General features: G+C 54.8%; 1 protein-coding gene across 1 annotated transcript; it reads left to right on the top strand.

Annotated features, from left to right (window-relative positions):
* Window positions 1-5,814: 5,814 nt before the first annotated feature.
* LOC131205627 (microtubule-associated serine/threonine-protein kinase 2) lies at window positions 5,815-14,819 on the top strand. Its single transcript, XM_058197815.1, has one exon. It carries the CDS (start codon window positions 5,815-5,817, stop codon window positions 12,586-12,588), a length of 6,774 nt encoding a protein of 2,257 aa, XP_058053798.1. The 3' UTR covers window positions 12,589-14,819.
* The last annotated feature ends 1,309 nt before the right edge of the window (window positions 14,820-16,128 follow it).

Below are 16,128 nucleotides of genomic sequence, written 5' to 3'. Positions count from 1 at the left end.
CGGGCGAGTAGTAACACGGAATGTTTGTTTTGGCATTGACCGTTCCCTCGCGCGATCGTGATGGGAAATAAATCGTCCAACCGAGCGAGCGAGGAGCAACGACTGCCGCAGTAGACACGTTGCCAAACAGATCATCGCTGATCATCTGCTGGCGGCGTGGCGTGAGCTCGCCTTGTGGGTTACTTCATTACACGCCCGACCGGAATGCGCGCTAAATTAGATGATTCACTTCCGCCACGGTCGGCAAAGGGCCCCGCGATCGACTTCGGACTTCGCCGCGGGCGCGCACTGTGACGTTGGAGATTGTTTTGCGTGCGGCGGCGAGAGATGTGTTAAGTGACGAGATCGCACGCCGCCACCGTTCCACCAACTAAATTAAGAAGTAGACTCCGTGGAACGCATCAGTTGACAAACAAATAAATAGTAGCGACGGGACGTACCGCGCCGCTCTCCGGCTCTGCGGTCGTCCGTTTTTCTAGGTGACGCTATATTTAAATGGCCCCCGAATGGGACGAGAATTCTTGACGTCGTTGTGTTGGGGTTGATCGCGAGAATAAGCGGTCGGTCTGTCCGTGACCTTAGGGAAGAGAGCGAAATACATTTCGAAAGGGTTACTTGTGAGTTTTGGCTGTCAGGTCCCGCGCGATCAAGGGCACCCCGTTGGTGGCCAGCCGTTCAGAGGACGTAGCGGATTAACGACGTTTCGCTACTTTAGTTCGTTTGGCGAATCATCATTTTGCTGCCGGGCGGTTCTCGCTCGTCGTCCCTGTGCCGGCTGCCGATCTGAGGTCTAAATAAGGCACTTCCGGCGCGTGTTGGGGGCCCATATATGGCCCGGTCCGAGCTGATAATTCCGATAACGAAGCAGCGGTGCATTGGAACGTCGGTATCGAGACACCAATTTGTTGGTACGCCTTTCGGTGCTTCTCGGATCAGTTGTGATCATTCCTGAACTTCAACATAGTAAGAGATCGCTCTCAGCGAAATCGAATTTCGTATGCGTAGGTTGTTGCCGAAACCGAACCCCCCTCGTTGTTTCGTATTCTGCCTGTAAGTTTGTGTCCATTTTGGTTTGCCAACTCACGGTTTGCAAAACAGCACCGGGGGCGCCAGGGCCATTGTTAGAGACAACAACACCAAAACCCGATGTCGGTCAAAGAACGAACGCCCAGAAAACCGCGCTATGGGAACCCTTTTCTTGTTTGACCTCCTCCCGGCCCCCACCCAGACGAGAGAAGGCAAACGTGTGGCCAACAGCAGCGACGACGTGAGGAGTGGTGGCTTACAGCTTAGCCAATGGCACCGCACGCAAGCCGCGAGCCTGTGTTGTGCGTAATTATGCACGAGTGGAGTAACCCTAACCTTGCACACGTCGCGGTGCAGGCCGGAGTCACGTTGAAACCCGTCTCGAAGGAAGTAATTTGATTGCTTTATTACCCGATGCTGTGTGGTGGTGGTGGCTGTTGTTGCTCTCTACCCACCGTCCAGGTCTATTCGACCGGACGGTCCACCTCCTTCTCCGACGTGTCCTAACGACGGCTGTTCTAGGTTCCCTTCCTCGTGTGTCTATTGTTACCTCTAGGTTGCCACACACTACCTGCAACCCTGGTGCAGCCTCCGGAGCCACAGGCTCTAATCCATTCGCCGATTCGTCACACCGTGTATGGGTCCTGTGTGTGGACAGGAGTCGTAGCAAAAACCAGACACCGGTAGCGCGCCCGCAATTTGCAACTCAATCGAACGTCCGTGAACCACGTCACTGGAAACTCGCTGCAACCTAATTTAAATGTCGGCCACTGGCGCCGTATGCTGCTGCAAGGCCAACACACTACATTTGCCATTGCCTCATACAGGTGCTGCCGAACCAAGAGCCCGGACGCATGGTTTCGGAAGAGATATCTAGACAGTAGCGCACCCATTATCACCGGTCTGGCGGACCTGCTGTTGGCTCTGTTGGGTGCCGTGTCCATGGGCACGATACCGGAAAACAAAAAAAGGCGCTCCACCCTGTGAGCCATGTGACCACACTTCACGGCGCTTTTCACGGACCCGTGGAGATCGCGCCGGTGCACGCGCACCATAATTTTCAATTGCAATCAAAACCGGTGGGCGATTATCATTTGAAAAGGGAAAATTTTCGAAACTCTGCTGTGTGTTCATTTATTAATTTATATACGCCTGCACTGTCGGTCATTGTTTTGGGGCGATCGCTACGGATCGCAGTCGATTTTCTTGCCGATCTCCCGGTGATCCTCGCAAGAAGTGCGCACAACGGACCGTGGGGTGATCACTTTCTTCTTCCGCCGGCGGCCAACGGTCTATGGCTTTATCGAAACCGCGGGGTGCTCGTGTTGCACCCCACCATTCGCGGGTCGCGTGGAACACAGTTGATAACAACCGAAGCCAAAGGTTGATGTTGCTGTCCCTTATCACCAGCCAGCCAGCCAGCCACGGTGGTTGTGGCTTATCACGGGTGGGATGTAATGTTTACCCTCCATACATATACTTGTTGTGCTTTTTTTCTGTTTATACGCTTCTCAAGATAAGACCCACAGGAGACCTCGCTGAGACAGACATCATCGCCGGAGAGGGGCAGAAAGTGTGCGATAATTTGGTTGCAATCAGAGGGAGGCCAAAAATAGCTGACTCAATGCAGTTTCAATTTTATTGACCAAAAATTATCAACCTATCGCGGTGGGAGTTTACCGACGATCGACTGACGGACCGATGGGCGTTCGAGTCCAACTTTCAATCTCTCTGGCCCCAGACGGACAGCGGAGAGAAGGCGGATATAGTGACGGCCCCAGTTGCGGTGTGGGGCCCAGTCTGCTGGGGCGAAAAAAAGACCGTGCCTATGCTATACGGCGTCCAGTAGCCAGCCAACCGCAACCGCGACGTCCGGAAGTGTTCGTTTTGAAAGTTAAAAACTTTTATTACTTACTTACTCAATCGCCGGCCGCCGCTATGAGCATGATTCGCGCACACGAGCGGCGGCCAACTCGCGGTCAACAGTGGCCGACGGTCAATGAGCAAATGGGGTGGTAAAATTTATACAAACTAACTACGTTCTGTTTTGCCAAATACATGTTTGTGAATGTACATAAATTATTGAGCACAAAATTGGAACGGAAACGGGTTGCGATTTTCTTCAAATGCGACTTGTCGAACATATCTTGACCTTTTTATTGGCCCGTTTTAGTTGGAGAAAATGGTTGCGCTTTTTTGGGCGGCACTGTATTCACAATCATCGCGCTCGCACCTTCAGCAAGACACTTTCGTCATCGGACTGCGCTGTACTGTACTCGGTGGCTCCGAAGGAAAGCGGAAAGTAAGCAGCGGAGGTGAAAGAGATATTTATGAAGCATAACCGACCTCCGGCGGGCCGCAGATCACAGCTGATCGACATCCGCCTGTCGGCCACGTGTGCGCCGATGGAAACCACATGGACCCACAACTACTGATTGTTGATGGAAAAGCAAAACGAAAAAAATTCGTTGGAAAGTACTCATGGTGACTCATGGTGGCGGCTGTTGTCCATGTGCCAGCGCGGCGGGTTATACACACAACGGAGGTCACATACTTCACCCGTCAACCGATCCGTGTGCCGATCCGTGTGAAAACGAATTCCCAGAACGATCTAGCTAATGGCATTAGCAGAGGTTGAATTAACGTTGAACCTCCTCGGCTTGGGGACGGCTACTGGTCGCGACCCGCGAGGCCACTGGTTTCGTAGCGGAAGCCATTAAATGCTCGATCTCCATCACGCGATCGCCAGGAGTAGGCCGTACGGAAGCATTTGACCAGAAGCATACATTAGCTTCACCTTCAATTAACTAGCCACTGTCACCGCGAGGGAAAGAGAAATACGGCGACCGATGGCATACGGAAGAGAGAGAGAGAGCTGTTAATATAACGTGTGGTAGTGGGTATTTACTACTACTGTTGATGTGTTATTGAGCTTAGCATAGTTTACATAGTAATTTAACATTTTATTTTTAATGTGTGCAGCTAATCTTTTTTGAACTGAACCCCATTTTTATTTATTAATAATTCTTAATCTAAATCTAAACCTGAACTGATAGCTATTGTCCTTACGCATCTAACGCAGCATAATTTTTTTTTGTTAAAGTGTAAACAATCCCTCTTTTATTCATTTGAACATGTCATGTTTAGTTCCTGATAGAGTGATAGAGCGCACTGAACTGAAAATATTGAAGGACAATCCCCGTCAACAACAATTAATGCATTTGAAGCAAAGCTTTGGCCGTAAAACGACGAGAAAGGGATAAAAGACATGATAAGCTTATTTTTCAAAATGACAAAGCTCGACCCCACATCGCAAAACCGATCAAAACCTATCTCAAAAATGTCGGATGGGAACTGTTAACTCCCCACTGCCGTATTCACCAGATGTTTCTCTTTCGGACTAGTATTTATTCCGTTACATGAGGATTTATTCCGTTACGGAATCGAGAAACTACCTAAGGTGGCAGAAAGTAGTAGCTAACTACGGACAACACTTTAATTACGGTAGTCATACGTTTGTAATTAGGTTACAAACGTCGAATAAAAAGCGCACGAATTAATTTGCAGACCCAATACAAAGGGCCCTAGTAATCGCTGCAAAAGCACAGCATAATGCTTCCAATGTGCCATGCACCTTATCACCTTTCATAATGTAGACGGGATAAAAATAGGGTTGTAAACAAACCGGGTTTTCCTGGCCTTGTAATCTCGCTGCGGTGGCAGAAAGCGTAATCAAGTTGTTTATCGAAATCTCCTCCGAAACTCTAGTGCCGTCACGCTTTTCGCTGTCAACAAGGTTTCGGTGGTGCAGAATGTGAAAAGTGTCAACCAAAGGTGATTGACGTATCCAAGTAGACACAGGCGACTTACACCTAGAGCAGTTCGCAAAATCACAGCAGCGCGCTACCTCGATCTCCGAGTTTCTTTATCTACGTCGCCCCGAGCAGTGTGTCCCCCGGTCCGCGGGTTGAGTTATTCCCTATTTCTCGCGTCCATTCTCGCTTGCATCGTCGCTCGTTATCTAACTGGAGGGTACGGCCCGGCTCGATGACGTTTCGACGCTTCCTAATGAACATTTATTGCCGCTTTTACCGGTTTTTCATTAACGATTGGGTGTCTCACTTCGTCTTCTTCTTCCAGCGATGGAGGGCAGCAACCGTAGCAGGCCCCAGTTGCTGTTGTCAAGTGAAGTTCCACTGCGCTTCTCAGATCGCCGCGCCGGAGGATCGGCGTCTTACTGAGGGGCATCTTTCTTCGTCGAAAACGAGGTCGAGAGTTTGCTTACGTTGTGCAGAAGGTGATAGAAGAAAGCGAACCATTTCGGAAGCCATTAGTCGGTGCCCGATAACGGAAGACGGTGCTCATATCGAACGTGTCCCTGAAGCTCTGAGACCCATCAATCTAACGGCGAACCCACGGCACCATGGTGTTATCTTAGAACAGGTTAGTGCATGTCAGCGGCCGGTACCCGTGCCAGGTTTATTAGCTACCCGGGGTGACCTTTACCTAGGTCAGAGGCAATAACCTCACCAGTGACCTCGAGGCAGATCGATACACCTTGAAGTGAGAACCTCCCTTATTTCTCCTGATAACCGATTCTTTGCTTCGCTTCAGATTTGCCTGATAACATCCCGGAACTGCCGTGGCTGTGTGTGTCTGTAGGAGAAAGGCGGAGAAGCTTCGGGTAACGCGATAGGGCACACCCACACGAAGAAGAGGTAGTCACAAGGCCCTTCGATCAGCGTGTGTTTATTACCATTGTTTGTTTGCTGCTCGGTAAGCCACACCATGAGCCAGAAGGGAACAACGGTGACCGCAGCGAGTGGAGGCACACGGACCAGTAAATCCGGTGCGACGACGACAGTGTCAACTTCACCGACTGCAGTCAGTCAGAAAGCATCCGTTGAAGGCTCGACAACGACGATGCCCTCAGCGCCGGCGGCGATCATCCCAGTGGAGGGCGGTCGTCCGAAAGCGTCCCTCTCGTCGGTCCGTTCGCTAAACTTTGACGACCCGGAACTGGCGGTAGCCACACTCCCAGGTGGTCGCAAAACGGGCGCTCCAAAGGTGACGACGGTATCCGCAGCGAAACCACCTCCATCGAAGCATCACACCGCGGAGGACACGAAAAAACCGGGCGCCGGATCCCCACCGGGCACTGTCCCGGCTCCTGCTAGTCCGGGCAAGTTGGCCCCCAACAAGAAGGGCATCCTGACGCATCAGCAGGCGTCGCTGAAGCACGACGAACACCCGCCACCCGTGGCGGTCGGAATGCCGGTGAAACCGGCCCTTCTGAAGTCGTCCTCCGTCCCGGCGCCACCACCCACCACCACCAATACGCAACCGGCCGCGGTATCGCCGCAACCGGGCGTTAGTCTGACAGCACCTGTGATAACGACGGTCGCGGCCGTCTCACCGACGGTCGTGCCCCCAGCACCGCAGCTGGCCGCCGTCTCTAGCACCGTCGTGATGCGAACGTCGTCCGGTTCGAGTCTCCACAAGTCCGCCTCGTACCGGAAGTCGTCCTATAAACCGCAACACTCGCACTCCCTGCGCTACTCCGGCAGTGGCAGCGACATCTCGAACCTGGTGCGCGTCCGCAACTCGACCCTCGGCAACTCGGCCCCAACCCTGTCGCTGAGCGCCAAGGAGAGTGGCGGATTTGGCGGTCTCGGCGGACTCGGTGGCGGTATGGGGGGCGGCGGGAGCTTCTTCGCCGGCCAGAAGCGACCCATCTCGTCGTCTTCATCGGCGTCGTCGGCTGCGGCGGCCGCCGCCCGGAGTGCGGCCGTGGCACGCCACCGGCTCAGCTTCGTGGCCAATATTTCACCACGCTCGCACTCGCCCATTCCGGCCAGCCCGATCGATTCGCCGCGCATCAACTCGCCCAGTATTATGCAGTTCCCGTTTCAGCTGCCGGTCAAGCGGATCGCCTCGTCGGCGGTCGCATCGGCCGCGTCGAAAAGCTGCGACAGTCGCCGCTGGTCCGTGGCGTCGCTGCCCTCGTCCGGGTACGTCACGACGCCGGGTAGCTCGAACATTTCGTCCCAGTGCTCGAGCCAGGAGCGGCTGCACCAGTTCCCGGCCGTTCCGACGACCGACGATCTTCAGCTCCTGTCGCTGCACTTCTCCTCGAACGACAGCAACCCGAGCTTGGGCGCGTGTGAACTGCCGGGCGGGCGATCTAGCGGCCACCATCCGTTCGGCCACCATCCGGCGCATCACGCTCACCATCCGCACCATCACCACCATCACCACCATCACCTGGTGCACCATCCGCTGGTGTCGTCGTCCTCGGGCCACATGATGCAGCAGCAGCAGCAGCACCTTCACCACCAGCACCACCACTCGCTACCGGTGGCCGGTTCCCATCACTATCAGCCGCACCCGCTGACGGTGAGTTCCGGTGGCCCGTCGTCGATCTCACCGCAAGCGCCCTCCACAGGCAGTGGCGGTATGCTTGCGTACCAGCAAACACCCCAGCAGCCACTCAGTTTACCCCACCAATCGACGGTTCCACCGCAGCAGCAGCAGCACTGTGCGATGATGAAGCCCACGAGCGGTGGCACCGTCACCGGATCTTCCGGGTCTCCCGGCCACCAGCATGCCGGTTCCGGGCGCGATGAGCTAAACAACTTTTGCGGCTGCCGATCGCCGATCCACCGGCCACGATCACGCAGCCTAAGCAGCCCGTCGCACTCGCCGATCACCGACAACGAGATCTCGATCATGAACACGTTCTACAAGGAACGCTTCCCGAAGGCTACGCAACAGATGGAGGAACGCCTGAGTCACTTCATCAACGAGAACAAGACCATCCTGAACGATAATGCCCGAAACGCGCAGCCGATCGTGCGGTTCGTGCACCATCAGGTGCTGGAGATGGCCCGCGACTGTCTGCACAAGTCACACGCCAAGCTGATCACGTCACGATACTTCTACGAGATGAGCGACAACCTCGAGCGGTTGCTGGTAGAGACCCGCGAAAAGTCACCGGAAGCGGCCCCAGAAATCACGGGCGTGATCAAGAAGCTGCTGCTGATCATTTCGCGACCCGCCCGGTTGCTCGAGTGTCTCGAGTTCGATCCGGAAGAGTTCTACCGGCTGCTGGAGGTGGCCGAGGGGCAGGCGAAGGTGACGCAGGGCATCAAGGCGGACATCCCGCAGTACATCATCCAGAAGCTGGGCCTCATGAACCGCGATCCGATCACGGAGCTGCAGGAGGAGCTCAACATTGAGTCGATTTCGCTCAACTCGAGCGTCAACTGTGCCGATCTCGAGGAGGAAGCGGACGATGAGGTACGTGGGTCTGTGACACGCCGTTCCCGACCGTCGGAGGAGGACGAGAGCGAGAATAACAATTCTTCGTCGATCCTCCTCGATCGTTCCGTGGGTGCCGGCGAGATGACGTGCTCGACACCGAAGGGATCCGGATCGTCCAGTTCGCCCGGGAACAGTGCGGCCAGCAGTACGAGCAACGTGCTAAATAATAACACCAGCCACTCGCCAGCCTCGTCGGTGGTGGCGGTGGCTTGTGCTACCACGACGACGGCGACGGCGACCGCCACCCAGTCGGCCACCGGGGGAGGAAGTGTGAAGCCGTTCAAAGCCCGCTCGTCGGCCGCCGGCAGTGCCGTACCGAACGAGAAGGACTTTGATATCCTGAAGCTGATCTCGAACGGGGCGTACGGTGCGGTGTACCTCGTGAAGCACAAGCAAACCCGGCAGCGGTTCGCGATGAAGAAGATCAATAAGAACAGCCTGATGCTGCGGAACCAGGTCGAGCAGGTGTTTGCCGAGCGGGACATTCTCAGCTTTGCCGACAACCCGTTCGTCGTTAGCATGTACTGTTCGTTCGAGACGAAGAAACACCTCTGCCTGGTGATGGAGTACGTCGAGGGAGGTGACTGTGCGACGCTGCTGAAGAACATTGGCCCGCTGCCGTCCGATATGGCGCGGTTCTACTTTGCCGAAACGGTGCTCGCGGTGGAGTATCTGCACAGCTACGGGATCGTGCACCGGGATCTGAAGCCGGACAATTTGCTCATCACGGCGCTCGGGCACATCAAGCTGACGGACTTTGGCCTCTCGAAGATGGGCCTGATGTCGCTGGCGACGAACCTGTACGAGGGCTATCTGGACAGTGAGACGCGGCAGTTTTCCGACAAGCAGGTGTTTGGCACGCCGGAGTATATCGCACCGGAGGTGATCCTCCGGCAGGGATACGGCAAGCCGGTCGACTGGTGGTCGATGGGCATCATTCTGTACGAGTTTCTGATCGGCTGCGTGCCGTTCTTTGGCGAAACCCCCGAGGAGCTGTTTGCGCACACGGTCAACGACGACATCGAGTGGCCGGACGGGGACGATTGGCCGCTGCAGGAGGAGGCGAAGGATCTGATCGCGGTGCTGTTGCAGCAGAATCCTCGCGATCGGCTTGGGACGGGCGGAGCGCACGAGGTGAAAGATCACTGCTACTTTTACGGGCTCGACTGGAACAATCTGCTGCGCCAGAAGGCGGAATTCGTGCCGCAGCTGGACGACGAGGAGGACACGAGCTACTTCGATACGCGCGTCGATCGGTACAACCACGAGATCTGCGGGGACGACACGGACGAGATGGAGGATTCGCCCCTGTTCGGTTCGTTCAGTTCCTATTCGCCGCAGTACCGCAAGCAGCACAGTCTCTCGCAGGCCTCCATCAACAGTAGTGGCAGCTTCGGCGGGCTAGGTGGCCGACCGGAGACAACGGTGGCGGTGATTGATAAAACGAATCCCGCCCCAAATCAGATCACCGCAGGTCCAGCGGTATCAACGGATTCCCTAGCAACGCCACTCCCCGGCACGCTGGTTCCTGTGGTAGGCCCTGCCACAGAAGGTCCGGCGGCCACCATCACGACCAGCACGACGACCCTGGTGGTTAGCGCGAAAACGGTTCCGGAAGCGATCGTCACCCTTCCGACACCACCCATCATGACGCCCGTCCCGAAGCCACAGCTGCCGAGTCTGTTCGAAGACGGATTCGCTGACACGTCGCCCTCGGTGGCCAATCCGCGTCCCAACGACATCAGCAAACTGATCATCACGCCGGAGCTGCGCAAGTTTAACATCAACCCGTCGCGCTACAAGATGCCGTCGACGCCCGATCTCGACTATCTGCCCGAGCTGGCCACGCCCGACCGGGAGGACTTCCTCGCGCACCACGGCATCAACCTGCGTCCGGTGGCGGCAGGTGGCGGGATGCGAATGTCCACCGTTGCACCGAGCACGCCGGAAACGCCGGACACGAACAAACGGTTCAGCGACTTCTACCCGCTCTCCTCGCTGAAGCAGCTCAGCACCCCGGAATCGTCCCAGACGGACAGCGACGACGTGTCGCCCCAGATTCAGCGCAAGCGCAAGATCGTCCACAACCGCATCCTGCCCAAGTTCTCGATCTCGATCGAGGACGACCAGAGTGGCCACGAGACGTCCTCCTCGACGCCACCGTCGCGCCTTCCGGCCGGCACCGCATCGTCCCCATCGAACTCGATCCACAATCTGAGCGGCGGTGGAGGTGCCAACCATCATTCGCGCCACCATCACATCGTCAAGAGTGCTTCGGCGCTCGGCCTGTCCCTGATGACCTCGTCGGATGATTCGTCTTCCGCCGTCACGACGGCCGTCGGGCGACGAGGCGGAGGACCGACGGTTGCGATCGGTCGCAATGTTAACCCCGGTGGCGGTGGTTCAAATCTTTCGTCCTCTTCCGGTTGCAGCACGGGAGGCGGTGGTGGCGGCGCAGGAATTGCGTCCTCCTCGACGATCCACTCGGCGGGCAACTGCTCCAGTACGGCCAGTTCGCGCGATACATCACCGTGCCGGGAGCTGAGTCCGCTCGTGACGAACCTGAAGCCACCGCTCATCATCCGCCGGGGGCCACGAGGATTCGGCTTCACCGTGCATACGATCCGGGTGTACTACGGTGACACGGACTTCTACACCATGCACCACCTGGTGATGGCGGTGGACGAGGGTAGCCCCGCTTTCGAAGCCGGTCTCCGGCCGGCCGATCTCATCACGCACGTCAACGGTGAAGCGGTACAGGGTCTGTACCACACGCAGGTTCTCCAGCTGCTGCTCAGCGGCTCGGAGCTGGTCAGCCTGCGGGCAACGCCGCTCGAGCACACCAGCATCCAGACCGGTGGCCGCAAGCGCGAGCCGTGGCAGAGCAAGTTTGCCAAAAAGTCGACCCACAGCCGGCGCAAGCAGAAGAAGGAGAGCGAGAAGAAACGGAAGGCGTCCCTGTTCCGGCGCATCAGCAGCAAACGGGCCAGTGCGGAGATGCAGCAGATGGTGGCCGGCATCCAGTCACCGACGGCGGCCGTGCCACCGTCGAGGAGCTTCCAGTCACTGGCCCGCTTCCAGGGCTCGCAGCCGAACTTGCTGCAACCGGGTGGTGGAGTGCCGGGAGTGCAGCCGAACGTCGTGATGCCGATGCCGATCGTGCCCGGTACGCTGCCGTCTCCGGTCCTTCCGGGTCCACCGGGACTGGGCGGATCCGGGCCCGGATCCAGCCATCGTCTAAGCTTGTCACCGCTCAACTCCGCCGGTGGCTTCTACAATCCGGTCTCACCGCCGAGTACGTCCGCACCGAGCACACCGACCACGGGCGGTGGTATTGTGACCGGACCGCTGCAAACGTACGGCACTGAGGGTGCAGCACCGCCCCTCTACCAGCGCCCTTCGACACTGCACGTCCTGAAGCACAAGCTTCACTCGTCGTCGTCGCCCTGTGCCAGTGGCAAATCGCTTCACTCGAGCGCCGGCGGTGGACGCCCCTCGAACCGTCGGAAATCGGCCGACCACATGCCCCTGTCACCGTTGGCCCGCACACCGAGCCCTTCGCCGCTTCCGGCCTCCCCGACGCGCTCCTCGAGCCCCCTGGCGTTCCCCGTGGTCCATCCGCTCGGGGCGTCGAACACCACCCAATCCTACAGTCCCGGTGGCCCACCGACCGCGGTGGCGTCAGCCGGAGCAACCACCAACGTGGCCAGTGGATTTCCGGCGGCGGCAACGGCGATGGGCACCGTTACGGGCGGCGGCGGTCCCCCGCTCGGTGGCTCGCCAACTCCACCGACGGCGAAGAAAGGATTCCCGCGGGCGAAAACGGCCGAACCGAGCTCACCGCTGCTCCGGCGGGCCCTCTCACCCGATCGGCTCCATCCGCGGAGTGCGGCCGAAAGTAAGGCGTGCGTCCTGTCACCGCTCTGCTGCAACACGAGCCTGAAAACGAATCCTCGACCGGTGGCCGGCATATGGCGATCGAGCCAGAACTCAACCATCACCACGGGTCTCGTGGGCACCGCTGGCACCGTCACCGCCGCCAGCACGGACTCGCCAACGGTCGGTGCGGGAAAGGCTACAACAGGATCGGTAACCAACCCGGAGAAGCTGCTCCCGTTGGTGGAAAAGATGGCGCTCAAGGAACCGGAACAACCAGCATCGCTAGCTTCGAACTCGACTCCTCCGGTGCCTGCGCCTGGAAGCGCTGGCGGTAACGGGAAATCCAAATCGAAAGACTAAACCCGATCGGATGGGACAGATCGATAGCTTTCAGCTAAATTAAACTGTAGCTCAGTTTCGATGATTGTTTGGCGCAACGTGATAAGGTCGGAGTCTTTCTTTGCGCTGTATTTAGGCTACGTCCTTTTGTTTTTACTCTACGAATCAGTCACGCGGTTTTGTGGTGTGTGCTTCGGCGAAGAAGTTCGTGTGGGCTGTGGATCCATTGTAATGATTGCTTTTGTTTTACGAAAATCCTCCTGTAAATTGCCCGTTAGCTCACGCGAATCTCGTCGGCAGTCAGTCAGTCAGGCGCCGCAGAGAAATTGTCATTTACTATCATTATTATCATTAATAATTATTGCTATCGCTCTAGTACCCAGCATCATTATTATTTCGTTTGTAAGAGTTTTGGTCGCTTCGTAGCCCCTTTGGGGCCCCAGAAAACACTGGCCGCCCCTCGCGTACATTTTGTTTTATTTATCTAAGAACATTGCTTCGATTTCAGTGCACGCGTGGCCGTGCCCGCGTGATCCCCCGCGAATGTTGATAGGGAACCGAATAAAGCGAACCCGAAAGAGAAAGTAACATAGCCGGATAGCCCATTTTTCCGTGTGATTTTGCCGTTGAATGAACCGCCACGAAGAAGAGTCATCGATGATATCAAACTCAACACACGGATTACCAGCGAGCAGCGGTCTCGAAAGCTTCGTTAAGTCTTGGTTGCTCCCCCCATACACTACGGCATTGCGCAGTCCTGCTAGAGCTAGAGCGATAGTCACCCCATAGCCAGGGGCGGACACTTTCAACGCAGTAGCGAGTGGCGTGTTAATTCCGGTCGCCAATAATCGGGTGGATCCTTCGAAAAGTGGTCCTCTTGCTTCATTCAAGAACCCCATTTCTTTCTCGACTAGGTTAACCTTTATTATCTGTCTAATTCTTGCTTTTAACGATCACACGATCTTGTCGATCTTGTGCTTTTGTCTTCGTTGAGTTTGTTACCGAATGTTTATTGTTTCTTACTTGTTTCCGTTAAACAGTGATGTAGTGTTTCTTTTGTCTATCGAAATTAAGATTGTTCATTTTTCTTCCTCCGAGACGCCGAGTTCTTACCCCTTTCAAGTTCAAGCCCCCGATTGATGTAGTTGTTCCGATAGTGTGAAACAAATAGATACAGAGCACGCACGCAAACCAACCAATAAAGTATCCCTTCACTCGATGTGCAACCCGCAGTCCTGCTGTAGTGAAAACGCAGTGGAAAGTACGCCCCAATACAAAACAAAAACTCTCCCCGAAATACCAATAACCGTAATAGTGCAATAGGTCAGCTGATGGCGAACGGCAGGAGCGTGGATTAATGTATCGTTTGTGAAAGTAAACTGAAAACATTGAGCCACAGGAAAAGAGAACTAGAGAGAGTTTAAGCGCGTTCAACAAGAAAACTAAAACAAAACAAACACACTCTGTTTGGAAGCACTGCACTAGAATGTATCTCTTCCGTAGCTATTCGATGTTGTTGGTTGCCGCGATGGAACTATTGTTTGAAGGGTGACAATGTTGGACCGGAAAAGTTACTAACGGTACTAGCGGAAAGGATAAGAGAACCGCAAGGTTAGCAAAAATTGTTGACAGACACATTTAGTGAGAACAGATAACCAGGATTAGCTACAATTGATTGGAGAGAGCACAAAACGTGCCGGAAACAGTAGAAACGGATGGAAACCGGAAGCGGATAGGGGACCGTAAGCGATGTAAGGCGCTGCTGTGCACACGGAGGAGCAAGTAAAACAATATTGTTTTGTGATCTTTACCATTTAACTTCTCGAAAGTGGTTTAATCCGTTTTTTGATACGTAAGTTGTGATGATGTGTTTATCGTACGTGTGTCTGTGTATGTGTGGCCGGGCGTGCATGAGTGTGGCTTATCGGAAGATCCAAAAACGATGATAAAGAAAGGTGCGAACGAGAGTTCCAGTGGTGAATGTATGATTTTTATTGTAAATATATCCTCATTTGAAAGTGCGTGAACCACATTTATTAAAAGTGTACGGTAAACAAAAACGATACAATAAACAATGCTTGCGAAAATGATAAACCCCGACATTCGACAGTAAATGGAAACCAAATGCAGCCTTGGAAGCCAGCCTTTCTGGCCACGTTCCCTTACGTTCCCTTTTTTGTGTTCTTATCCGAAGTTACTTCTGTTTCGAAATTGTCAGGGCTTTCCGCGCTGTCTCAATCTTTTTTATGTTTTTCCTTGATCCAGACCCTTTAATGAACCATTAACCGATATCCTCTCTTCCCTGTATCGATATCGATATGTTGAACGAGTCTTTAAACAGCGGCCAAGCAAAGAACAAAAAAAAAGAGCGAGCCCACGGCCACTGTTGGGGCCACTTGTTCTGTTCCCTGCGGTTTGATTTCCCGGTACCAAAACTGAATGTAAAATGTTAAACGTAAAGGATCCGACGAATCCTTCCACGGGACTGGAATCATCAAATTGGACGTGATGGCCACAGGAGCAAGTGAGAAAGCATGAAAGAGAGGGATTTGAATTACCAATAAACTACTTATCAGTGTTGCCTGCAGTGTAACGAATAAAGTGAATACGTAAATTGATGACGTTGTTGTGGAGTTGTTTTTCGATTCCGAAAGGCACCCGCAACTGATTGCACGTTGGGCACATCACGTTTAGGTGCCACTGCAAAACGCAGTGCTGTTCCGTTGCACAACTGCAGCGTATTATGCGGTGAGTTTAGGTAAATTTTTATTATACCCCCTTTTTAGAGTAGATTCTTCTTTGCCTCAATAATAGACCGGTTAACGGGCAGTCGCGTAGTACACCCTTTAAATTTATTCTCCTGGAATATCGTAGTGCAAAGGAGCTATTAATTTTACTGCCACGTGCACCGTTCAGCCCATTTATCAAAGGGATCCGGCTTAATTTAGCACCGGGCATGTGTGGGAGCCGTCAGGGAGCCTTAATGTGGCCGCGCTAAATATCCTCCGCAGGCACGAAGCCAATTTCGCATTAGCATGCATTCCAGCCACCGACGACGACGACGACGAGCGTCTGGATGCCGCTCGCCAACCGATTGTCCTTTTTGCGAACACTTCCCCCCGGGGGGGAAGTCTCTAGCGCCCGGGTTGGCACTCCGTCGCCGCTATTAGGTAATGCAATTATGGCTTTGGGGAAAGATAATTTTCTCATTGACACGACGACTTCTCGAGCGCTCGAGCCAGACCACTGCCGGGTCAAGTGAAGACATTCGACATCCGGCCCTCCGGGGCGAGCCTGACGCCGGCCACAAAAGGACATCATCACGGACGAACGCCCGGCCCGTTTCGATATTTAGCCAACAAGAGAAACCGAGGACTGGCTGACTGGCTGGGTGACTGCCTAGCCGATGATAATTCCGCCGCATGGCGACCGCAATAATATCCTCTCCTCTGTTCCGTTTCGTTCTGTTCTGTCTCGCTCTCCCGCTTTTTGTTCCGCCGATGGCACCGCAACAGGGTCCCTGTGTCGAAGCATAGAAAGGATTTAATTTAATATTATTTA

This window comes from Anopheles bellator, chromosome 1 (genome assembly GCF_943735745.2).
Source record: "Anopheles bellator chromosome 1, idAnoBellAS_SP24_06.2, whole genome shotgun sequence".
Taxonomy (NCBI): domain Eukaryota; kingdom Metazoa; phylum Arthropoda; class Insecta; order Diptera; family Culicidae; genus Anopheles; species Anopheles bellator.
This window is presented reverse-complemented; position numbering and strand designations above follow the sequence as displayed.

Coding starts and splice junctions, on each gene's coding strand:
- LOC131205627 (XM_058197815.1), top strand. CDS start 5,815: ATGAGCCAGAAGGGAACAACGGTGACCGCAGCGAGTGGAGGCACACGG.